Below are 19,392 nucleotides of genomic sequence, written 5' to 3' on the forward strand. Positions count from 1 at the left end.
TTTTCATTAACAGTACAAAACTGTAAATTTCAGCAACAGTATAATAATGTTAATTTTACAGTAACATAAAGGCAACCCTGCTGCCATCAGTTCTTTACTGTTATTTTACTGGTAAATTCTTAACAGTGCACATAGATGCATTCTCCATATGTTGTGGATCTGTTTGTGTTGAGATGTTGCTCTTAAAAAGACAACTCCTGCATCCGCTAAGTGTTAACAATAAGACCTTTATAGGTGTGTGTGTGTGTGTGTGTGTTTCCGGTGGTTCCCAGTGGCAGGACGTCCTACCTCCCAGAGAAGGAAAGCCTTTCGCCGGGAAGACGCCCCCCCAAAAGCTGAATGACAGGAAGTCCTCATTTAGACAGACAGACAAGCACTACAGTTCTTCCATCACTTAACACACACACCCATGCAGGAAAAAGGAAGCGAGGATATGCGTGTGTGTGTGTTCATGGCGACGGGTCATTGTTTGCACCACACACACACTTTCCCCTCTCTGCTGGCTGGTTTCCTGTCAGAAAGAAAGAGAGATGTTTTCACATTGAATTAGTGGTCGATTATGAAGGTAGCCACAACTTCTGGTGGCTCCACTACTGAGGCTACTGATGTGGTTGCCATGGAGACTACTGATGCGAACTGCAGAGTCTCTGCTGTGACCATGGTTGTAAATTAAATCTGGTTGTGATGGCGTATTTTTCTTTTGGGCAGTAAGTAGTTTTGTATTTCCTGCTAATGAAGCACCTTGTAAATGAATTGAATAGAGAGAGAGAGAGAGAGAGGGAAAGCAGAGGAGACAGAGAAACAGACAGACAGGAAGACGCTCACAGACAGTCAGTGGTTTCCAGGTAAACATGTCAGTTAGACTCGTGCTTGTCTTGGCAGAAGGTCATTGACCACATCCTGCTTTATCGCCATGGAAACATCCGAAAGCCAACCAACGTCTGGCCCTCCCTGTCTCTCTCTCTCTCTCTCTCTTTCGCTGTCTCTTTTTTACACAAACATAAAGGAAAAATTACAGGAAGTTGTTCTATCAAGTATCCACTATGTTAAAAAGGATGTGTTGGTTATTTATTATTATTGTATTATTATTTTCCTTCTTTTCTTTCTTTGGTTATAAAATAATAAATACATTATTATCATTATTATTATTTATTAATTATTATTATTATTATTATTATTATTATTATTAATAATAATAATAATAATAATAATAATAATAATAATAATAATAATAATAAGAATTATTATTATTATTGTATTATTGTTATTTTCCTTCTTTTCTTTCTTTGGTTATAAAATAATAAATACATTATTATTATTATACTATATATAATTATTATTGTATGATTATTATTTTCCTTTTTTCTCTCTTTGGTTATAAAATAATAAATAAATAGTAATCATAATAATATAAATACATATATACACATACTGTATGTATATGTCTATATACATATACATACTGTATATATACACAAGTACAGTAGACTAAATCAGATTTTTTTTAAACATGTAATGAAGGCCGCAAACCAAAAAGCTTCTTGAACTGTTTTTTCATTAAGAAAACACACCGTTACATTTTCACTGTCATAAAGACATTTTTGTAAGTAAAGGCAACTTCAAGCATATTCAACCTTCACTACATCTTTCATTTCAACCATAATACGTATGCAGATGGGTGATTTAAGGAAAAAACAACAACATTATTTTAATTTGTCCGTCATCTCTACACAAAAGTTGCTCTTTCCAACATTTAAATGGGCGAAGGAGGTGAAGTATAAGGGCACATGGACAACTGTAACCCTGAGCATCAATGGAGGCTTCACTCACTAGACGTTGGCCGTCCAGTAGAGGCTTTGGTGTTGATTACATGTTTGTGTTGTTGTCTATTTGTGGCTTCAGCGTTTGGGGCAGGGAATTCCCAGTCAGAGAGGAGGGGTGGTGGTGGTGGTGATGGACATGGTCAGCTCTGTTATGCTTGTGGTTTTTAGTGGAGTTTGCATCAGAGGAAGGATCGCGGTTGGCATTTGTGTTCAACAATCCTTCCTCCTCCCTCCCTCTGCCAACCTACCCTCCTTTCTTTCCTTCTTTCCTTTCTTCTTTCTATGTCTGTCTGTGGCGTATGATTCCCTAAACAGTCTAAGAATGTGTGAAATTATTTCAAATGACTCGTATATTTATTTTAATCTTTCCAGTGACTTGATTTCCTGAGCTGCGTGCACATCGAGTGCACATTCTTCTGTAACAATTTCCTCGAAAGCTTTCATGAACACAACTGAAACGTGTGAGACCTTTAACAGTGAAGTTTAAAGCTGCAAATGAGCCCGTCCAGCGTGACTTGTCCGGCTCACGGAAACGTGGACCAAGCTGTCAAACTAGCTGATCTAGTTCTAAAATGAAATGAGATCACGAGAAGTAGATTTTGGTGGATTGTTTAGACAAAATAACAGAAAGTTTACGAGCAGACCGCCGTGTTGTTTCCTGTTTGAAATGGCGAGCAGAAAACCAGGGACCTGCTGTAAGGCAATCCATCTGGTTCGCTGATTTTCGAATGACTATCTTCGTAACAGTACAAAGCGATACGTGAATCGTTGAATTGATTTAATTAAGTCTCGATTCTCCTCTGCAGATCGCCCGTGTCTCTGGTGTCGTCCCATCATGGAGAGCTCCATCACACTCTGGCAGTTCCTGCTGCAGCTGCTGCTCGACCAAAGCCACAAACATCTCATCTGCTGGACGTCCAACGACGGCGAGTTCAAGCTGCTCAAGTCAGAAGACGTGGCCAAGCTGTGGGGGCTGCGCAAGAACAAGACCAACATGAACTACGACAAGCTGAGCAGAGCCCTGCGCTACTACTACGACAAAGTACGTGACGACTAAGTGGTTTGATGATGTTTTACGTCCTTAGGGGCCCAATTGAAATCAACAAATCAAAAATGTTAACGAATAAGAATATCATGTTTCGTCTGCAGAATATCATCAAGAAGGTGATCGGCCAGAAGTTCGTATACAAGTTTGTGTCGTTCCCTGAGATCCTGAAGATGGACCCCGCGGTGGTGGAGTCGGGCCGCATCAGTGAGGAAAGCGGGGGTGCGATGTCAGAACCCGAAGCCGAAGACGAGGATGGGGGTGGGAGAAACCAATACCTCCACTCCGGCCTTTACTCCTCCTTCACCGTGGGCTCCCTGCAGCACTCCTTAGAACAGCACCGGCCGATCAAGACGGAGCCCAGATCCGATCTCCACTGCGACAGCTCCTCCGTCATCCGATTCGTAAACAACCGCGGCCACTCCTCCCTGCCCTCCACCCCGCCCCCGTCCTCGACCGACACCTCCAGGCCGTCCCCTCGGCAGGCCCGCTCTTCCTCCTGCTCCTCCTCCCCGCCACAAAGCCCCGCCCACACACTGTGGAGGGGGCGGGGCCAGAGCTCAGAGACTCATGAGTTAGAGCAGAGCGCTCAACCTTTAAACCTGTCGTCCGGTCAGAGGGAGAGGGAGAGGTCACAGGCGGTGCCGGAGAGCAGGAGATTGGCGAATAGCGGGCCTTTGAAAAGCAGAAAACCCAAAGGCTTGGAAATCTCCGCCTCCTCGCTCCTCCTGACAGGAAGTGACCTCGTCTCCATTGCTCTCAACAGCCCGGCGCTGCCTTCAGGCTCCCTGACCCCTGCCTTCCTCACCACACAGGTACAGCATGACACATAACATATGTTTTAACACCATTGCACTAGTCCTTCTGTAAATACAGGTGGTTTTAGGCGAGGAAAGAGGCGAAGAAAAAGACTGAGAATGAATAAAGTTAAGCTTGTAGACAGGGAGGAGATGGAAAGAGGTGAGTGGAAAGAGGGGAGGAGGTGAGGGAGGGAGGAGGTTCATAAGTGAAACCATATGTTCCTGAAGCTCCTGATTCACTGGCAACAACACACTGACCAAACCAGGACAGTCTAATACATTCAGGCATTCAGCTGACGCGTTTATCCAGACTGAGCAATGATACAGTATGGCAGTGTACAGTACAGTAATTGATGGAAAATAGAAGTGTACGCTAAACTGTCACTGAACATTTTGTATAATTACGTGTTTGCAAGGAACACCTGAGCTGTTGGTTAATCCCTTATCCCCTGGACAGCTTTTTAGTTTCTTCCTTAAAATGTCCCTGCAACTCTGGTCTTTGGTGGTAAACTGGTATCTTGCAAGTCAAGCTGTGAGCTCAATCTGGCTGGTAAATCAGCAAAAGAAACACTCACAAAAACGCACCATTAGCCGGTTCTGAGAAAGTAGCCAAGTAGGAACTGAACACCACTAAGGCTCATCCGCCTGTTTTAGATCAGCCAGAGTAAGAGTGGTCAAACAAAGGAAATTTGAGGTCCAAAAATGACTGGACTAAAAACAAATGGACCGGCAATAAGGTATAGCCGACGACGCACAGCCCTGTGTCTTTTCACGGGAATAGTTTGAGACAGCGTCCTGCAATGGAAAACAGATTTTTACAAATATTTGTTAGCATTTTATGCCTGATTTTATGATGACAGGAAATTAGGGGAGAAAGTGATGCAACAAAGGTCATGGTCGGGGCCTTAAGCCCCAGACAAACCAACCCGACATCAGAGAACTAGCGGCAATGAAAGCCGCCTGTTGCGTCACCTTTGTTTTGGCCGACAAGTTGCACTCGAACACATAGCAAAGACTACAGCCGACGGCCAGATAGCACGTACGTTCATCACCTGCGTGAGAGGAAGTAACTTTCCGCACCAGCAGGTGGCGGTAGTCTGTATTCGTCATTCAAAAAGGGGAACCAGAAGACCGAAGTCTGTGGATATTCAAGCCGTTGTTATGTATGTAAGCCACTTAGCTTCATTCCAGATGGCCATGTTGTTGTGAAAATATCCGTGTGTTGAATGATCAGATGAGATGAAGATGAAAAATGAGGAGAGCCCTCTTGACTTTACTCATTAGCTTGCTTTCCCTCACTTCCGTTTCTCTTCTCGTGCACTGATTTGTTTAAGCTGAACCGCCAATCAGAGGGTGCAACCGCCGATTCAACATGCTGAATCGGCTGAAAAACTCCGACATGGGCAGACTAGAACTGACGGTGCGGGACACACCGAAAAAACTAGACAGAAGGACGCTCACCGACAGCCCCAAACTGTCCGATGTCCGACCGTCGGCTTGGTGTGTCAGGGACTTTAAACTCCCTAGGCCATCAGGATTTCCTTGACGCATTATGTTAAGCATTGCTAAAAGCAAAATTGAAACAGGATTTTAAACAAATCTGATAACACACTAAACTCTATGGTTGCACTTCCCTTTGCAGTGAGACTGTGAACACAAACGCACTGAGGAAACTTCACTTTTTCCTGACCATCGTGATAGAACACAGTCTTGTGTTCCCGCGACAGAACCAGACAGAAAACCAAACTGGCCTCCGTTAAAGTATGAAGAGACAGAAGAAAGACGAGACAGAAGCAAATAGAAGTCATGAATTCTGCATGAGTGGAGCTTCCTGACCCTGCATGGAGTCAAGTCTGCCAAAGTCAGTCTGTCTGGCAGACGTTGAGTTCACTAGAGGGCAGACTTGGCTTTGAGCTCTGGGTGAGACTGGATGACATGACAACTCCACCACAGACTAAGAACAGATCTCTAGGACTTATTGCCAGAGTAAACACCATCATTTCCATCGTGGTGTATTTATCCTACATTTAATTTTTTTGGGGTTGTGTCAATGTAGACTCCGTCTGGTCTGCTGCTCACTCCCAGTCCTCTACTCTCCAATATCCACTTCTGGTCCGGCCTGAGTCCAGTGGGACCCCTCAGCCCGGCACAGCTGCAGAGCCATTCCCCCCTCTTTCAGGTAATACACACACAAACACACACATTTGGCAAAGCTGTATAAATGATGAACTCACTGACTGCATGTTGTCCGGACACACAACTGGCCAATCGCTGCGTAAAGTGGGCATGATTGTTTGGATTGTTCGTTTTAATTCAAAGCGAGACAATGGAAATGAAAAGGAGAATTCATCAGCCGTAAACACACCCTTACTCAAGTTCATACACTCAGGAAATCTTTGCTGCTACAACCTTTATTGAGCCGGGTTTCCACCAAAGGTTCTCTGGACTTTTTAGTCCCTGGAACTATTTTTCAAGGAGCTAAAAGGTTCCTTCAGTCCACTGTTGTCTGCGTGTTTGCAATATTTAATGATGCATGCAGGAGCTAAGTGTATCACTTTTAGCTACTGAGGTGATTAGCCCTGGACTGATGCGCTTTCGCTGTTGATGTCACCTTTAGCTGCGTGTTGTGCTGAACAAAACCGATCCTCAGGCCGCTCCGTGGTTTCGGAATAACAGTCCATTTATTTGTGACAGTGCAATAAAGAAGAAAGTCCGGTTTCCATAACAACAAGCCAAACAACACAACACGGCAAACAATTGTCAGCGTCACTGCGGTCAAAAACCCGTTGCCCTTCCGGGCTAAAACCCTGACGTCAACAACACACTTCCTACCTATATACCTGTAGCTGGGTCAGGCAATTAACACAGCGCCACCCAGTGTTCCTGACAGTGAATTACGCCACAACCTCAGTATGTGTCAGCATCATTTATAGGCTCCTACATGCACGTTGGGTGTAATAAATTAAATGCAGCAGAGGAAAATGAAAACTAAAAGCGTCCGTCTCCACAGTAAATCATCTGTTGAGTGTTTGAAGGTTATTTATTTGTGCTTTAGAACGTTAATCGCCGTAAAACCATGAGAAAATAAATGTTTTTCTTGCGATGTCTCCCTATTCTAACGTTACAACTTGCCCTCGCAATCTCTCTCTCTTTTTTTTTTAATGAGTCGGGAGGCCGACAGCAGAGCCTAACTTTACTTTCAATGTATAAAAACAAAGGGAAATGCTCTCCCCTTGTCCTAAGATGCTCCTGAATCGATACTAGAGTACTTCCTTGTTTATGAATAAATGTATTTATGTACACGTGTTGAAGCAGTCATCCGTGCAAACTTCACACCGGAAGTTCTAGTTCTACTACCCCCCAAAAAGAGCCTTTTTTGGAGGTAAAAATGCTCTATTAAATGTCCCCGGTTTTGACTCTGGTCCCTGCGGTCGAAACACAATGAGTTCCTCAAAATGTTCTTAGTTCCGGAGGAAGGTTCCTGTGGTGGAAACGGTGCTTTGGTCTGGTATGACCAGTAGCTTATGGTAGCTGACATGACCCTGACTTGGTTCTCCTAAGTATTGCAAGAAAGCACATATAACAGAAAATGTCAGTTACAACTTTACCTCTGTAATGCTGTAAACATATTTTTTTATGGATAATTATGTTAAATGTGTTCTAAAATAAGTTTCCTGTGTAAAAAGGACAGACAGACTTACTCTGGTGGTGATAAACACACAATCTCTGACTGCCTGTAAACTATCTGTATTTACAGCAAACCCCTCCTGCATAACTACAGGATCTTTACAGTCATTTCACACCGCAGATTTACCTCGACTGTTGTTTTCACTCAAGTTGTGTGTGTGTGTGTTAGTGTATGTGTGATTCACCGTGTGCCGGGGGTTTCAAAATAAGCCACAGATGTTTCCGTTCTGGTGCGGACAAGAAGAGGGGGCAACTTCCTGTTGGTGAGGGGGGGGGGAGGGCTGGTTGGTCAGGAGAGCCCTCCCTCCCTCCCATGTCAACTCTCTGACTCAAAATAAACTGTTAAGCATCTAATGACCGTCGATTTAGACCTTACAACGGGGGGTTGGTGCACTACCAGGTCCCCACATTGTAATATAAGAGAGAGAGGACTCTCCTCTTGTGATGCAGCAGCAGCAGTCAGACTAGAGAGCTGTAGAGAACAGAGAGAAATCATGTGATGTCACACAGGTTTATCACAACTTTCAAACAGGCATGTTTACTAGAGAATGGAAGAGAGAACTCAGCCCTGCAGTAGCACTGCCGCGGTTACTTGTCATGAGGTAGCGTTGTTGAGTTGAGGTCCTCTCTCCGCTCTGTGAAGTAGTTACGATGCGGCGGTTCTCGTGCATGTGTGTGGGGGGGGCGTTGGGTTTAGACGGAGCTCCTGAGGCGATGCTTCTTTAAAATGATGCCAGCGTTCCAACATCGTCAACCCTATCTTTAGTTTTAGTCATGTATTGCATAAGTAATTCTGCGAAATCACTGACTAACTTTAACATTACTGTTAGCATTATGGATGTGACATCAATATACTCAATGTTTGAAACAACCTTATAGTTTTAATCAGTGTAAAGCCACAATGATTTAAGTCATTTAACCATATTAATTATCTTTAAAGCTGAACTTCAGCCGAGCCTGACGCCTAGTGGTGGTATCAAAATATGTTCCAAATATATCATTTTTCTACAAACATCACCTTATGCCATCCGAATAATTTGAAAGATCCTATAATCACGTGACTAATTCTTCACATAGGTGCTTTCTTTTCACATTATTAAAAATCATAGAGTGTGTCATAGCTTACCAGTCAGCTCCGTTGCTTCTTCGGTTTTTGTCGTGTTCCTCACACGGTGCCTTATGTATCGTGTGTTTGAAGAAGAAGGAACAGTCGGTTCAGCCAAATAAAAATATATTAGCTGTGTTTTAACCTCCAATTCTGCCTGTCCCCCCCCACAGTTCCCCACTCTGCTGAACGGACACATCCCCATGTCCTTATCCGGCATGGACGCTCCCTCTCCTCTGCTGCTCTCCTACAACAAGTCCTGATTGCCAGCCCCGAGCTCCGAGAGCTAACTGCATGGCCAAAGCAGGCCGAGCTGGGCCAGATCAGGACCGAGCCAATCAGCCTTAAAACTCTGACGACGAACCACGCAGGAGTCGGACTTCCTTCTGAGTCTAATTACACTTTTTGATCTGAAACCTGTTCCTTTGCATTTATTATTATATGAAGAAACAGGAGCTTCAATCAGAAGCTTTGCTCTCTGAGAAGAGTATTTGCATTATTAGACATTTCTTTGTGTGTTTATTACAGTTCAACTGTTCATGTTTCTTGACATGTGTTTTCTTTTCATGCAAAGAAATTGACTCTGATTGAGGTCAGACCTCATCTCATTACTCATCTCATTTTATATCTCATCTCATTCCACTTGGGTTAAACTTCAGTGATACAGACAGACTGGTTGCAATTTTATGAATGTTATTCCTATTTTTTTCCCTGCCCTGACTAATGTCACTCAAACAATGGAGATCTGGGGAGATCCGAGAGTGGTATCAATCTTCTCATCTTACTCTCAATAAGATAGCTTACTGTATATCCCAACATTTTCAAATTGTTCCTTTAAATTTGATCATAAAATGGGACCATAACTCAATGATTAAATGCTTCACAGGCCAGAAACCTACCATGACAGATAGCAAGTAGTGGGTGAATGTATATTTTCCCTGTGCTAAGCCTTTAAAAGGTGCTCTATACAATATCCAAAGCATTAATATAGCAGCAAACAACTACGTAAAGATATAGAGGAGTAATGTCTACCTGAGCAGAGAATGAAGTCGCTCTCCCTGTGTGTGTTGTAATCAGAGCTTCTAGTGCTTTTAAAGGTCCCATATTGTAAAAAGTGAGATTTTCATGTCTTTTATATTAAAAAGCAGGTTTTTAAGTGATATTTAAATACTGTGAAAGTATCAAAACACTCAATCCACAGAGAAATACACATATTCAGCAACTGTGCGTTTGAAAAACAAGCCGTTTTTGTACGTAAACATACTAAATGTGTCCCAGTTTATTTCCTGTTGCAGTGTATGTTAATGACATCAGCTGACAGGATGTAAACATGGACCCAAGCTGTTGCCTAGCAACGCAATTCTGTTGAAATGCACTAAAACAGAGCGTTTCAGACAGAGGGTAAATACAGGTATATTCAGACAGACAGTATGAGTAATATAAGGTGTTTTTTGAACATCAAAGCATGTAAACATGTTCTAGTAGAAACCTAAAATACAAGCATGAACCTGAAAATGAGCATGATATGGGACCTTTAAATAGATCATGAGTGACAAAGGGTCTTTTTTAACAAATTGATATAAATTTGTCCAGATCTGCATTGTTTGAGCCACGAGATGAATCCCTTTACGACTCCTGGCAGTCTACCTGCTAGCCATAGCGCTAAAAAACGCTGTGGAAGTCTTCATTTTGTCTTCTGTATTGCTTTGACTTGACGCTGTGAACTTGTTTTTATCTGTATAGTGTCATGCTTTTCTTTGTTTTTTTTGTTTTTTTTAAATGCACTGTACTTTTTCAGCCTTGTACCAGCTGTGCCTTCAATATTGTTAAGAGTTGTGTAAATGTATTAAGCTTTAAAACCAGGTTTTTAATAGACATTCCAGGTCAAAATTGCACAAAAGCTTTTATTTTGTAAAATGACTCCTGGTTATTTTTTATAGAGAAATTAATGGAAATGTATTCTCAGTGATTTTGCTTGTGTTTTGTTGAGAGAAATGTTTTTTTGTTTTTTGGAATAAAATGAATTACTTTTCAGAATTTTTCTTTTTTTAGTTGTTAACACACTCAAAAGAACGACTGCTGCAGACTGTTTATGAAACAGATTAAATTTACTTTTTTCGATGGTTATGAGAAATAAATAGTTCCAGTAAAAAGAGTCACACACCAACTGTTCACCGGAGGCTCAGTGTTTCAGAGAGGTCGAATTCACAACACAGCAGGCCTTCCATGCATCAGGCACACACATACATACATACACACACACGCGCATTCAGACATGTTCACATAAATTCAGGTCATTCATACATTTGAAAAAGTTTTACAGTTTTACAATGATAAATATTTAGCCGTTGTAGAAATCTCCTTTCGTGCATGTCACTGCTGTTCATGTTGAAAAAAACTGCTATTAGCGACACAGTTTGCAGTAAACGGTGGAATAATCCTGCAGTCTTATGTGTGATTACATGGACACGTGTGATAAAATGTCAGTATGAGGGGAAGAAAAAGGGTTTCCTCATTTAAAAGCTACCGAGGGAGACATCATGAGGCGATGGGTCAGTGTAATACAGGATGTCTACCATTAATATAATGACTTTTTTCCTGTTGTTACATTATTTGAAATGTAAACCGTTAACAGTATCTTCCATTTGTTCTGTTGTTAATCAAATTATGAGCTCATAATTTATCATTTAATCCACGTTGAAAGGAAAAAAACTTCTGAAATGATGAGTATGTTTACAGGATTATTAAACTATTAGCTGCAAACTGTGTTAAAGTTAATGTTTATTACATTAATGCTCTCAGCTATTAATGAGTTTAACAAGCATTAGTAGTGCTTTCAGCACATTTCTAGCGTGTTCTACCCAATCGGTAACTCTAGTGTTGCTCAAATCCTTTAAATCTCAGCAGACAATAAATGTGAAATTTTCATGTAGATGTTGAACAAAAAGAGCTGCAGTGACAAAGTGGAAATCTCCCTCAGATCTCCTCTCACACTCTTCACATGTTCGACCTGCGACGTTCAATGCATTCCTGGTCCGTGATGAATTTCTCTCTGTGTGACTGTTGAATTTTGGAGCAAAATTGCCCTTGCTACCGCAAAACCTTGTAAAGAAATAGTAGGACATTTTGGGAAATAGGCCGATTCGTTTTCTTGCCGAAAGTCAGACGAGAAGATCGATACCACTCTCGTGTCTGTGCAATAAACACATAGCCGGTAGCTGGTAAGCTTGGCTTAGCGTGTAAACTAGAGACAGGGGGAAATAGCTAGCCAGTCTTAAAGTGACAAAATCTGCCGACTAGCACCTTTGAAACTCACTATTCAACATCTCGTTTGTTGAATTCGTACGAAAAACGAAGTGTAAAAATGACAGTTCAGCCCAGGACTATTTCACGGACGGCGTAGCAACCTCACAGTCTCTACAAGACTCTAAGAATATACTATGTCACCAAACTACAAATTGTTAAACTGCAACTAAATGAAACCAGGAATGCAAAGCAACACCAGCAGACAAAGTGTTAAAGTGATTTTCAGGAGATTTGCTTCAGTAAAAACATGCATTTAAAAGTGAGACTTCTCAACCGGCTTCATCTGTAGCATCACTGTCAGTTGCAAACAACACAGCGGGCTGTTAAATCTAAAATTTCAATTTGAAATCTTTCTTTTTTTTTCTTTCTCTTGTGTACAAATGCTGGAGAGAGAGCAATGGTCCGACGCCAAGTGGAAAACAACCATTTTGCTTGTGAAGACCCCCCCACCCCGATCCCCGCTATCCCACCCCGACAGCCCCCCCGCACCCCTCTGAAAAACATGCCACAATGACGCTGTTGTTTCACAAGGAGAAGTCAAAGGTCACAGACACAGAGAACACATCTTAATACTGTTGGGTAAACTCGGCCGTGTCGAGGCACCGGTCCCTGATTCCAAAAACAAAAACACACTGGAGTGCAAAGTTAAAAACAAAGACTTACTGCAGTGACATCTCAACGCACAGAGCGAGGAAAAGTGTAGCTTGCATTTTTTTTTTTTTTTTAAAAAGCACTGAAGTCCTGGCAGTTTTGTGAAGGGGTTTTAAGGGAGGGCTTGCTGGCTTCCTGTGGGACGTCACATGACTTCCTGTTCAGCTCCAGTATTCCTCCTCTTACATCCGTGCTTTTTTGCTCGTCTTCCCGACTAATAGCCTCCCCCCACCCCCCGCCCCACCACTCCTCAGTTTTGGTCCCATTGCCGAGACAGAGTGGTCGAAAGGAACAAAAGAAAGTTCATGTTCTCCCAGTTTGATTGGACTCTATGTGTGCTTCTTTAACCCTCAGCTTAAAACGGTTACCGCTCACAGTCCTGCTTTTTGACCCTCAGTGTAACCCCCCCGAGGGCAGCAGGGCCTCTACAAGAAGAGTCGACTGAAATGTTTTGGAAAAATGACGACGAGGAATTCTGAGGAACCGGGTTTTTTTTGCCCCCCTAGCGTCCCAGTCTTTCTAAACCTGGAAATGTCGTAGAGTTCAGTCACGGAAGCTCGATGAAAAACAAAAACATAAACTCCAAATATATATATATATATATAGATATACATATTTATAAAAAAAAAAAAAAGATTCTGAAGGAACTGAAATCATTCGGTCTCCGAGCACGACAACAAGAACAACAACTTGGATCACAGCGTCGACATCAACATCAGTGGAATTCTAACTCAAACGAAGCCGGAGAATCGTAGTCAGAAGAACAAAAAAAACAATAGTAACCGTTCTGACTGCTCGACTGTGCATGGCGTCTCGAGTTCACATCATGTACATGTACACACACACACACACACACACACACACACATGCACACGCGCACACACGGTGTGTTAAATACAGACAGTAGTAGTTTAGCAGCAAAAAATTCAACCTCAACCCCCCCCGCCCCAATAAATAAACACAGTCTCCAAATAGATTCAACCCAGAGTCACTCGCTCAGAGGGGTGCGTGTGCGTGTTTGTGTGTGCGTGTGCAGGTACGAGGGTGAAGGGGGGGGGGGCGTCACTCCGAGGGGGAGGTGGGCTCATGCGAGAGGTTGGTGGGAAGTGATGATGGAGCTGGGCGGGTCGACCATCCTCTTCATCAGATATTAGAAGAGCATGCTTTGCCTCCTGTTGATCTTGCCGTTACCTGGAATTAAAGGAAAAAAAATATAATACCCATAATACCTTGCTTTACATTAAAGTGGCAGTAGGCAGTATGTTTTTGGCATCATTGGGCCATAATAACCTTACAGCATATTGTAATTCAAGTTCATCCTTTATCTGTCTCATTTGACCTGCTTTCTGATGATTGCCACATGATCATATCAAGTTTATTTCTTTGTCTAATGATATAATAACACTGAGGCATCTGGATGTGTTCCCCACCTACCTGACTCTGGGTACGAGGAGTTCCTGTAGCCGGGGTCCCTCTGCAGCTGCACTTCTTTTAATGTGAATATTGATACAACTGCAACACAGAGGAGAGTCAGTCAGTCTACAGCAAATAGCAGGAAAGAAGAAAAAACAATGCAGTAAGAAGATTGCAGATTGCAAACACTCACTCTCAGGCAGGGCGTGAACTCTCATCCCGAGCTGCCTGAAGTGGGAATGCTTCATCGCCTCTTCAGCTGAAATCCTTTTCTTAGATTCGAACTGTGGAGACAGAAACAGGAAATATCAACTATCCTGTGATTTCAGCAGATTATGTTGTGTGTGGCTGTTTCTGTCTGCAATCAGTGATTCACTCAGATAAACTGGAACCCGGTGTAATGCTCACTGAAAACACTGACGGTGCTATGCCTCCTGCTGTCTACAACCGGTACTGAAGGAATTCATTTCCACAATGAAATCTGATGAAAAGTATTTTTTTAATCTTGTGAATATTTATCCTTTGCTTCCTTTTCTTGTTACCAAAAGTTCACATTTAGGTCGTGTGATGACACCTTTACCGGCTCCATCTGCTGAATGAAGACTGTGAGATGTGGTTGAAAGCTCAGAGAGCGAGTTAAGGGACCACGGGGATCCAAAAGGTCAACATTGAACATTCATGCACCTTAAGAATAAATCAAGCAATTAGAAGTTTAGTGCAGCATGTTTACTAATATTACAATTAATAATTGTTATAATAATAATAATTCTATGTATATATTTTATTTATAAATAATAATAATAATATAATAATAATAATAACAATAATAATAATATAATAATAATAACAATAACAATAATAATAATATAAATAATAATAGTAAATAAAAATGATTAGTAGGGCTGTCAATCGATTAAAATATTTAATCACGATTAATCACTCGATTGTCCATAGTTAATTAATTAATCGTAAACTAATCACACATTTTTTATCTGTTCAAAATGTACCTTAAAGGGAGATTTGTCAAGTATTTAATACTCTTATCAACATGGGAGTGGACAAATATGCTTGTTTTATGCAAATGCACGTATATATTTGTGACTGGAAATTAATTAACAACACAAAACAATGACAGATATTGTCCAGAAACCCTCACAGGTACTGCATTTAGCATAAAACAATATGCTCATATCATAAAATGTCAAACTGCAGCCCAACAGGCAACAACAGCTGTCAGTGTGTCAGTGTGCTGACTTGACTATGACTTGCCCCAAACTGCATGTGATTATCATAAAGTGGGCATGTCTGTAAAGGGGAGACTCGTGGGTACCCATAGAACCCATTTACATTCACATATCTGGAGGTCAGAGGTCAAAGGACCCCTTTGAAAATGGCCATGCCAGTTTTTCCTCACCAAAATGTAGCACAATTTTGGAGGGTTATTTAACCTCCTTTGCAGCAGGTGTGAAATGAGCTAGATAACTCAGTTTGGGGTGAATTGCATTCTGGCTATTATACAGGAAGTGACCACTCACTCTGAGGAAAGCCAGCAGCAGCTCGATGCCTTCGCCGTCCAGCCTAGAGGAGACAAAAAGGAAGAGCAACAGTTTACTGTCTGCCTGCAGCGCGGGGCTGACGGGAATGTGGGGGCTCATGGGAAGAAGGACGTGGTCGGTGAAATGTTCCACAGGATTTCCTGCCCGTGACACACAAACCCGAATACACACCATTACTGTACACATGCAAAGGGGCCGGAACAACAAAAAAATAGAGCCATGGATGCGTAAAAAACAAATGCACACACAAGAACTCAAGAACGTGTGACAGCAGTACCTGGGAGCGTGGTTGATCAGCGGCTGTGGTTTGTATTTGGGGAAGTTGTAGGATTTAAACTCTTCGATGGAGGTGATTCCCGGCCAGTTATCCTCTGTTGGTGTACCTGAAGTCACAGAGTCACAGTATTTTGTGAGGTTTGGTTAAACATGTGTATTGAGACGTTTGGGTTACGTATGGCGATCTGGCCTGGCAGGGGTCACTCACCCAGTAACCTGAAGATGAGGTGGAGCTCGTCCTCCACGGTGGAGCCGGGGAACAGCGGCCGACCTGCAGCCATCTCGTAGAATATACAACCAACACCCCTGCAGACACACACAGAAGAGTAGCTTCATTCTACCGCTGCAACTAATGATCATTTTCATAACTGATTATCTCAGGGTGCCTACGCATTTTCCAATTCAAAATTTTAGAAAACAGAGTAAGGGCAGTAGTCTGGAAACACAAGTACTTTGACACATTGATTAATGTCATGATAGTCATGCCTTTACTAAGTATTAGCAGTGTGAGCAGGAGGGTTCTTGTGAGGCTCGTACCACATGTCAATCTGTGTCGAATACTCAGAGGATCCCAGTAGAACATCAGGAGGCCGGTACCAAAGAGTCACCACCTCGTTGGAGTAGGTTTTAGTCGGGACAGACTTGGCCCTTGCCAGACCTGCCAGCCCACCAAAGACATAAAGACATATTAGGATTGTTCACACATTTCACACGCATTTTCAAACTTTAAAATTCCCGAATTTGCTGCATAGACATCAAGAATGCTTTCCATTCTCCACTGCCCTAAAAAAAAAAAAAAATCAGCTGCTGCTGTGGTTGGGCTTACCGAAATCAGCCAGTTTGAGTTCTCCTTTCTCATTTATAAGGAGGTTCTGGGGCTTCAGGTCCCTGTGGAGAACTTTCCTCTTGTGACAATACGACAACCCTCGCAAAATCTGGAACAGGAAGACCTGGAAAGATGTGTGTAAAAACTTGATTAATATGGCTTATCACATGCAAAAACTGTGTCCCATACATCCAACACTTTTATTCCCTGAGTTAAAGGGCGGGTCCTTGCTTAGCTTCCGTGCCGGTACTCCTGTCTGCTTTTCCAAACTGGGAATTTAATACACTGACTATAAGGATGTATATATACTGGACATGTAGCAGCATCATCATGCAGAAACTTACATACTTTGACCAAATGTTGAATGTTTGCACTTGAATACATAATGAATAACACTGGAAAGCTACAGAATGATATAAAAGCCTAAAAAAAAAACACAAAATAATGGACCCGCCCTTTAAGTTCCTGGAACTATTTTGTCAAAGGGCCATTAATTGATGCAACTTTGTATTGAACATGTAGTCCTGCCAAACACAATGCAGTCTCATCTCTATTGAACAGACATAGTAAAAGAGGAACTAGAAGCCCACAGAGGTTGAGAAGAAGGAATGTTGTTCCACAGCGAGGGAAAATAACATTACAAAGTAAAGAGAGCAGAATAAAAAGAGCCTCCTCACCTTCACATTGTGCATGCTCATTATGTTTCCACAGTCATCCATGTACTGCTTCAAGTCCTTATCCTACAGGGAGAGATGACACAATCAGACAGGAAGTACATCCAATGACGACCACAGATCTCTCTTTCTTCTCCTTTCTATGAACATTTCACCTCGTCGGTCTGACTCATCGATGTGCTATTTCACACATCCTGTTGATGCGGCGCAGTCTTCCTCATAAAGCAGTAATAATCTATGTTCATGTTTTGAAGTCTTACCAGGTACTCGAAGACGAGCGTGAGGCTCTTCTCGGTGTGGACGATGTCGTGAAGCGTCACGATGTTGGCGTGTTTGAGGTCCTTCAGTAACGAAACTGCAGACAGAGACAAGACAGATGTTTACACAAAGAGAGACGCGTGTAACTCTTTTTAATGCTTCATGTGGCGATGAACTGATGACGCTTTGTTGGTGTAAAAGACAAAACACTGATTACCTTCTCTGATGGCGGTGCATGGCGCTCCCTCCTCGTGCTCCAGCCGGATCTCCTTCAGTGCCACCAGGTTGTCCGTCAGCTTACTGCGTCCTTTAAATACTGTGGCGTAGGTTCCCTGAATGCAACACACACAACGCTGGTTTAACATAACTGAATTAACGTGAGCTGTGCGACGTAGGTCCTTCATTAGTAGTGTCAGACGGGATCTCAGGAAGTCCTCACCTCTCCCAGTTTGTCCAGCTTAATGTACGTCTCCAACTTGCCAAAACCAATCTCCGACTGAGGAAAAGACAGAGGACAAAATCAGAATGATGCACAGATTAAGTTAAGGGGCCACTAATAAGACTAAGTTAAAGAGGACCTTTAATGCTTTTGTGCTTTTTCCCTTTCCTTTAGTGTGTTGTATAGTTCTGTGCATGTAAAAAGTCTGCAAAGTTCAAAGTCTGCAGAAACACTGCTCCTGAACTGCCTCGCTTGAAGTCCCGCCTTTTCTTCCGTAACGTGGTAATGTCACCGTGTAACACATTTGCATAATACCTGCCTAGCGGCTAGTTTGGCACGCCCTAAAACTAAGCAAGTTGAAAAGAGGTGCTGCAGCACGGCCGGTATGAGTAAAATAAAGTGTTTTTTTGTACATTAAAGCATTTTAACATGTTAAAGTAGAAACCCAAAATACAAGTACGAACCTGAAAATGAGCATGATAGGTCCTCTTTAAAGTCCCGTTTCAGATTCTGCAATCTGCTCAATCAGAATACTAACCAAACCTTTAGATACCCCTTCATATAAACTCAAAACATAATGTAGGTGTGTTGTATTCTGGTTCATTTTATGTTACTGTTGGTGTAGAAACCTCTCTCTGTGCCTCTTCTGTGATGGATTTCTCTACGTATTGAGTGATGGTGCAAAAAAAAGCAGCTCCAGGCTTCCTGGCTCTTTGTTTCTTTTAAAAGACATTAACACCAAAAACCCGACAAGCACAGACGATGTTTCAGATCAGAGGTTTTCAAACAGTGAGGCAACTTGATAACTCAGTCAAATCTGAATATACAGGCATGAAACATATTTTTAGATCCAGTTTGACTTGATATCTTTGATGTCCCTCATGAATAAACATCCTTAAATCCGCTTAGAAATCATAGAAAAAAAGACGCTCCTTATAACTCCAGAACTCGCCTGAGAATCATCACGTTTTTATGTTTTCTTCAGTATCATCTTCAGTGTCCATTTTGCACTAATAATAACTTTTTAAAGCTTTATGTGTCAGTGTTTGCAAACTTCTGATATACATAAATAAAAATGTCGCTGACGGTCTGCAACAAAGCTGCATAATCACACCACAGCTGAGTGTTATGATCTAATTTGATGGGCTGAAGGCAGGAAGGTGAGCGCTTGTGACTTCAGATTAATCCACCCTAGTGTCTCACAACGGGCCAGTTGCCATGGTAACTTGCACAGAAGGGAGTCTGCACCGCAAAGCAATAAAAAGGTAGCACACACACACACACACACACACACACAGATACTGACCAGCGAGGCTCTGCGGGAGCGCCGGCTGAGCGGCTGGTCGAAGGTCGGGCTGCTGAGCTGCATCTTCTCCAGGTAACCGTCGGGAATTCGGATGTCAGCGGGCAGCGACAGGCGCTTGTTGAGGTCCTGAAACACACACACATGAAAGAAAAATGTTTTGCATTGAAACTCGCTTTTGATTTGGCATTCCTATAGCGGAGAGCTGGAGTTTATTTGGGCTAACAGTT

At 42.3% G+C, this 19,392-nt stretch overlaps 2 protein-coding genes across 8 annotated transcripts in view; one reads left to right on the forward strand and one right to left on the reverse strand.

The window, feature by feature from the left end:
• elk3 (ETS transcription factor ELK3) overlaps positions 1-10,494 on the forward strand; it is a 13,031-nt gene extending 2,537 nt beyond the window's left edge. For 4 of the 7 annotated variants that reach the window (XM_074626350.1, XM_074626351.1, XM_074626349.1 and 1 more), the window contains exons 3-6: positions 2,630-2,865; positions 2,973-3,683; positions 5,725-5,847; positions 8,634-10,494. In XM_074626350.1, coding sequence (XP_074482451.1) covers positions 2,659-2,865; positions 2,973-3,683; positions 5,725-5,847; positions 8,634-8,723 — 1,131 coding nt within the window. In that variant the 5' untranslated portion in view covers positions 2,630-2,658 and the 3' untranslated portion in view covers positions 8,724-10,494. Of the gene's footprint in view, positions 1-2,629; positions 2,866-2,972; positions 4,836-4,902; positions 5,848-8,633 lie in introns of all 7 variants that reach the window. The other 3 variants (XR_012592784.1, XR_012592783.1, XR_012592782.1) reach the window with 2 other exon arrangements.
• Positions 9,705-19,392, reverse strand: part of cdk17 (cyclin dependent kinase 17) — a 52,553-nt gene continuing 42,865 nt past the window's right edge. The window contains exons 5-18 of the mRNA XM_074626347.1: positions 19,166-19,291; positions 17,860-17,916; positions 17,638-17,752; positions 17,423-17,517; positions 17,166-17,228; positions 16,489-16,612; positions 16,200-16,320; positions 15,871-15,968; positions 15,664-15,769; positions 15,366-15,408; positions 14,024-14,114; positions 13,852-13,929; positions 11,773-13,608; positions 9,705-11,678 (exon numbers count right to left, since the gene is read on the reverse strand). Of these exons, the coding sequence (XP_074482448.1) occupies positions 13,568-13,608; positions 13,852-13,929; positions 14,024-14,114; positions 15,366-15,408; positions 15,664-15,769; positions 15,871-15,968; positions 16,200-16,320; positions 16,489-16,612; positions 17,166-17,228; positions 17,423-17,517; positions 17,638-17,752; positions 17,860-17,916; positions 19,166-19,291 (1,158 nt within the window). The 3' untranslated portion in view covers positions 9,705-11,678; positions 11,773-13,567. The remainder of the gene's footprint in view (positions 11,679-11,772; positions 13,609-13,851; positions 13,930-14,023; positions 14,115-15,365; positions 15,409-15,663; positions 15,770-15,870; positions 15,969-16,199; positions 16,321-16,488; positions 16,613-17,165; positions 17,229-17,422; positions 17,518-17,637; positions 17,753-17,859; positions 17,917-19,165; positions 19,292-19,392) is intronic.

Source organism: Sebastes fasciatus, chromosome 23 (assembly GCF_043250625.1).
Source record: "Sebastes fasciatus isolate fSebFas1 chromosome 23, fSebFas1.pri, whole genome shotgun sequence".
In the NCBI taxonomy this organism is placed as follows: domain Eukaryota; kingdom Metazoa; phylum Chordata; class Actinopteri; order Perciformes; family Sebastidae; genus Sebastes; species Sebastes fasciatus.